The 5,480-nt window shown below is 33.7% G+C and overlaps 1 protein-coding gene across 5 annotated transcripts in view; it reads left to right on the top strand.

The window, feature by feature from the left end:
* LOC107589237 (heparanase) overlaps positions 1 to 2,690 on the top strand; it is a 10,004-nt gene extending 7,314 nt beyond the window's left edge. For 2 of the 5 annotated variants that reach the window (XM_016277615.1, XM_016277614.1), the window contains 7 exons: positions 260 to 307; positions 407 to 500; positions 627 to 733; positions 1,440 to 1,554; positions 1,675 to 1,799; positions 1,895 to 2,047; positions 2,270 to 2,690. In XM_016277615.1, coding sequence (XP_016133101.1) covers positions 260 to 307; positions 407 to 500; positions 627 to 733; positions 1,440 to 1,554; positions 1,675 to 1,799; positions 1,895 to 2,047; positions 2,270 to 2,429 — 802 coding nt within the window. In that variant the 3' untranslated portion in view covers positions 2,430 to 2,690. The remainder of the gene's footprint in view (positions 1 to 259; positions 308 to 406; positions 501 to 626; positions 734 to 1,439; positions 1,555 to 1,674; positions 1,800 to 1,894; positions 2,048 to 2,269) is intronic. The other 3 variants (XM_016277613.1, XM_016277611.1, XM_016277616.1) reach the window with 3 other exon arrangements.
* Positions 2,691 to 5,480: the final 2,790 nt, after the last annotated feature.

Here is a 5,480-nt window from a genome sequence, read left to right on the forward strand (position 1 = left end):
GCATTTACTACACAGAGCTGTAGTTCACTGACAAGCTACACAAAATCGCGTTCATAATCGGCAATGAATCGCCTGCGATTTTGAACACGATTTTGTGTAGCTTGTCAGTGAACTACAGCTCTGTGTAGTAAATGCTGCTCCATCTGAAAGCACGTGCTGGAGAAGCGGCTTTACTGACGAGATTCACATGAAAATCGCATTCGATTTTTTGCACAGCCCTACGAAGAAGCGTGACATGGTTGAACATTGACTTTTATAGGTTTTTGGAGACTGGAGCAAAGGCCATTACTGCATGCACCTGGCATCAGTAAGTTATGATTTACTTCCTTTCACTAAAATCAGAAATAAATTAGATTTGCTTTTTCTGAGTCTTTGTATTGAACTTGTTCTTTTTTCTTCTTAACAGCTATTATGTGAATGGCCGAGACACGTCTTTAGAGGATTTCCTTGACCCTGAAGTGCTGGATACTCTCGCAACAAAAATTAACGAGGTCCTCGAGGTACCAGAGTTATCCTGCACAATATATTAAAACGGGATGTCTTTTGTGGCATTCAAATTTCTCACATTCAGCAGTGAGAAATGTCAGATAATGACTGAAATTAACTGATAAACATACTGCCTTCAGATTGTTGAATCTGTTTCTCCGGGGAAGAAGGTTTGGCTAGGAGAGACGAGCTCGGCATATGGTGGAGGTGCTGTTGGACTCTCTGACACATTTGTAGCTGGTTTCATGTAAGTCAAAAAAATTACAGATAAAAGATTGTAAGTAAATTAAAACAGCCAGTGTGCTTATAGAAACATAAATGAAAGAAATGGCAATTATTGATACACAGGTTTCCATAATTATTCTAATTGTTCTAATTAAAAAAATAAAATGGTTTTATATTTAAGTAGCCTAATTTTAATTTAATGTGAATTCAACAGTTTTTATATATATAAAAAATTTGGGGTTAGTATTTTATTTTTATTTTTTCTTGGAAAGAAGTCTCTTATGCTCACCAAGGCTGCATTTATTTATTTAAATTTTTTTTTTTTTAAAGTAATATTGAAATAGTATTACAATTTAAAATGACTGTTTTCTCTTTTAATATATTTTAAAATGTAATTTATTCCTGTGATGAGAAGCTGGATTTTTAGCAGCCATTACTCCAGTCTGCAGTATCGCGTGATCCTTCAGAAGTCTTTCTAATATGCTGATTTGCTGCTGTTGAAAACAGTTGTGCTGCTTAATATTTTTGTAGAAAATCCTTTCGGGATTCTTTGAATTTATATGAACTGAAGATATAAATGTCTTTACATTCACCTTTGATCAATGTAATGCATCCTTTCTAAATAAAAGTATTAATTTCTTGTTAAATGTGATGTATATTAAAAAATATTTATTAAAACAATATTCATTGTTTATTAAAGATATTTCTATCTGTCTTGTTTATTGAAGGTGGCTGGACAAACTGGGGCTTGCTGCCAAGCTTGGTTTAGATGTCGTCATCAGACAAGTGTTAATTGGTTCTGGCACGTACCATTTAGTGGATGATAACCTAGATCCTCTTCCAGTAAGTGTTTTTTTATGTGTTGATCTTTGTTACATAACTTCTGTATCGGTCTAAGAATGTGGACCCAGTCAATTAGCCTAGTTCTTTTCTTTCTTTACATTAAATTTTGTATTATGGCAGGATTACTGGCTATCATTGCTATACAAAAAGCTTGTTGGTCCAGAGGTCTTAAAAGCAGAAGTTCTTATGAATTCAGGACCAAAGAAACCAATACGGCTTTACCTTCACTGCACTAACAGAAAAAGGTACTTGTATTCTCGTTCACAGTGATTTATTTTCTAAAGAAGTTAACTTTTGAAAGGTTACGATTTTTTACATATGGTGTCTTTTTCTTTTTCAGCACACATTATAGACCAGGTGCTGTGACCTTATTTGCCTTAAATCTAAACAAAAATGAAGTCACGATTAGTCTGCCTGCACACACAGCCAATAGCACCATTGAAGCATTTGTGCTACAGTCAGCTGAGACTGGCGAACAGAGTCTTTATTCCAGGTAATGTCTCATGATCTCACAATGTTTGGACTGTACAACGCAATCATGTTACACTACACTTTACTATACATTTATTGCCTCATATTATTAGAAAGACTACACAGAATAGTCAACTTTTCTATAAATTTTAATCTAAAATGGAAGCCATGCGACAAATTATGCTTCGACTATTGTAGTAACAACCTTGAGACTGTTAAATCCAACTTTTTGTCCGTTTTGTAGGTCAGTCAAATTGAATGGACAAGTGCTGAGGATGGTGGATGACCGAACACTTCCTCCGCTGAAGGGACGTGAGCTGCCGCCTGGAGAACGCCTCAAGCTGCCTGGGTTCTCATTTGCATTCTATGTTCTGATTGAAGCACAAGCTCCGGTATGCAAATGAGCTCTCATAAAGACTGCTTTCACTGGAGAATCAGGGACACAAAATGTGTGATGACAAAATATTTTGCTGTGACACTATTTTATGTGAGGGAACTTCAAACTTGAATGAAATTAATCAGTGTCGTGTAACTTTTTATTATTTATGAAAAAAATTCATATTTATTACAAATATCAAGCTGTAGCCAAAAATAACTTGTTTAATACTTCATGAACAACATGCACTGGGTTTAATCTATTTTACATCTGTTGAAATAAACTGATTTTAATCAAAGTGCTCATTTGTCAGGACATTTTGTTTGACAAGTTGAAGTGATCCATTATTTTCCATGCAGACATGCAGCCCTCTGCGCTTATAGCAATCAAGTCTTTTGATTCTTAGTCATTTTCTGTCTGTGTGATTCATATCTGCGTGTGTGTTCAGCTAAATTTAGAGATATATGATAAAATGATCGAGACATTTAAGAATCCTCTCGAAGAGTAGACATAAGAGGTCTCATTGCACTTGTTTCTCTCTGTGCGTGATGATTGTAGAAGAGAGTCTGTATTAGACAAAAAAATGAAACATCTGGGATATCTTATGTGAGAACACGGCTGGTATAAATACAGATAAATATTTCTTGACTGGCTGCTTGTGTAATCTGTGAAAAAAAAGTTAGATTTATTTTAATGCAGAGGAGGATTGAAGTTTTATATAATAATTTAACAAGAACATTTCAACTGATTGAAAAAGCATGGAAAAGGCATTATAACCTCATCTAAAATAAACCACCAGCATATAGATTGTTCTCAAAAGGAAAGCTGTTTTTGTAAAGTAATGACTGAAGTTTTATTTAACCAGCCACCTGTTAATAATAGGAAATTACAGAACATTTTTATTTGCTCAATGGCTAAAATTGGGGTCTTTAACTAAGTGGACGAAACCTTGCAGTGGGGTGTTTTTCGCACCGGGCGGCGATGTTTACCACTGCTGAGAGGCTGAATCAGACCAGAATCATTTTGGAAGCCACATTACATAATGTATGAATGTAGACCACAGACCTTTAAGACCACAAGCTTTATTCATTGTTGGTGATTTTCAGTATTGTGAGGTTTTAGTTTGGGATAAATACTTCACCTTTTATTTGGCATATCCATCTGCCCCAAAGTTTGAAGAGGTTAATTACAAAATCATATATATCCTGTAAATAAGGAAGCTTATTTAAAATAAATAAATAAATAAATGCTTTGGTAAATCACAATTATTACATAAAATGTTGAAATTTAGAGATTGACAAGTTGACAATTTTTGTATCTCATAATTTTGACTTTCTATTATAAATTTGACTCAAAAGTTTTTGTCATAATTTTGACTTATTTTGATTCATAATTTCAATATTAATATAATTTAATAGGCTATAAATGTGTCTGTCATAATTATGACTCTGTCTCATAATATTTTATCTCAGAATTTTTACTCGTCATACTTGTATTCTCTCTTAATTTGTCATAACTATGACATTCTATCTCATAATGTTTACTCATAATTTCATTTTTATGTAATTTATGACTCATCATTTTGATGTTTTATCTCATACCGTTGAATTTGTCATCTAATTTTGTTATAATTTTGACACTTAATTTTAATTATGACTTTCTATCTCAGAATGTTGACTCACAATTACTATTATCATAATTAGTTTTTGTTAATTTTTTTTACCCTTTTTATTCCATAATTATGATGTTTTATCTCCTAACTTTGACTTATGTTATAATTATGACTTGGTATCTAATAATGTCATAATTTTTAGCAAAAATGTTACTTAATGCTCATAATTGGCTGGTGAAAATTAATAATGTTCCTCTCTTTGTTTCATAAGATTTTTTTTTATTACTTGTTCAATTCTTAAATAATATGCAATCAATCTGTACCACTTTCTAAGCACATTTGACTGAAAATCACGGTTTGCATGGCTCTCTCGTGAACGAGGGCAGTAAGCCCTGCGGTGTCTGTGCTAAGTTGAGCATGGCAGATGCTGAAGGGGTCGTTGTTTGCAGTGGCCCTTGATAATACGCGGCTTGTGTGCGACGAGGAGAGCAGTCTCTGGCAACCTCTGCCAGTCACACATCTTCTCCATCTCCCATGAGAAATCCTACGGCCAATGAACACAAGCTCTCACTCCAGCAGTGTGCTGTGTCCACAGAGCCCCCTCAGCTTCATTAAGAGGCGCCGTCTGGAAACATGAGGGGTTTTAGGCAGCGTCAGAGATTTAGGCTACCCTTTTGGGCAATGCTGACTGAAGTATTTCTATACACACATATATGACACGTTCATTTTCTCCTGTTTTTAATTTTTTTTTTCAATAATCATGCTATCACACTTTTTAATCTTTCACAAAACAATTTTTTCACTGAAAGACTATCAATATAATAAAATAGGAATTGATTAATCTAATAATTTCAGTCTTCAAAAATCATAATTTAAAAAAGAAACATTAAGATTAAAAATCAAATCTGTAAATGTGGTAATAAATCATAAACATACTTAATATAATACGTGACACATGAACTTTGAGATGATGCCAACCCCTCAGAGGACCTCAGATGATGCCAACCCTGAAACAACTTACAGAGCTACCACATTTTGCTATAAGTTTGATTGCATCATATAATAATTGCTGTTAATAGTGTTCATCTTCTGTTTGATTGTCTTTAATAGATTTTTCCGTACATTTCTGCCATGTTTATTAACTGACAGTCACCACTGATAAGCTACCACTAAATATTGTAGAAACTTAATTTGCTGTAAAGTTGCTTTGCAACGATTTGTATAGTGAAAAGCGCTATACAAATCAACTTGAACTTTGAACTTTCAATAATCTGAAAACTTTCTTACTGACATTTGTTTTCTCTTTTTCATTTTTCTTCTAAGATTTTCTTTTTTTCAACAAGGTGTCAGAGTTGGTGCTCCTCCACTTCAAGATTATTGTGTGATGCTGGGTCATTGATTTTTCAGCACTCAGTAAAAATCTTTATTTTATTGAACGTGTTTTAGCCTCTCTAAAACTTGCTGCCA

Source organism: Sinocyclocheilus grahami, unplaced genomic scaffold (genome assembly GCF_001515645.1).
Source record: "Sinocyclocheilus grahami isolate Dianchi unplaced genomic scaffold, SAMN03320097.WGS_v1.1 scaffold114.1, whole genome shotgun sequence".
Taxonomy (NCBI): Eukaryota; Metazoa; Chordata; class Actinopteri; order Cypriniformes; family Cyprinidae; genus Sinocyclocheilus; species Sinocyclocheilus grahami.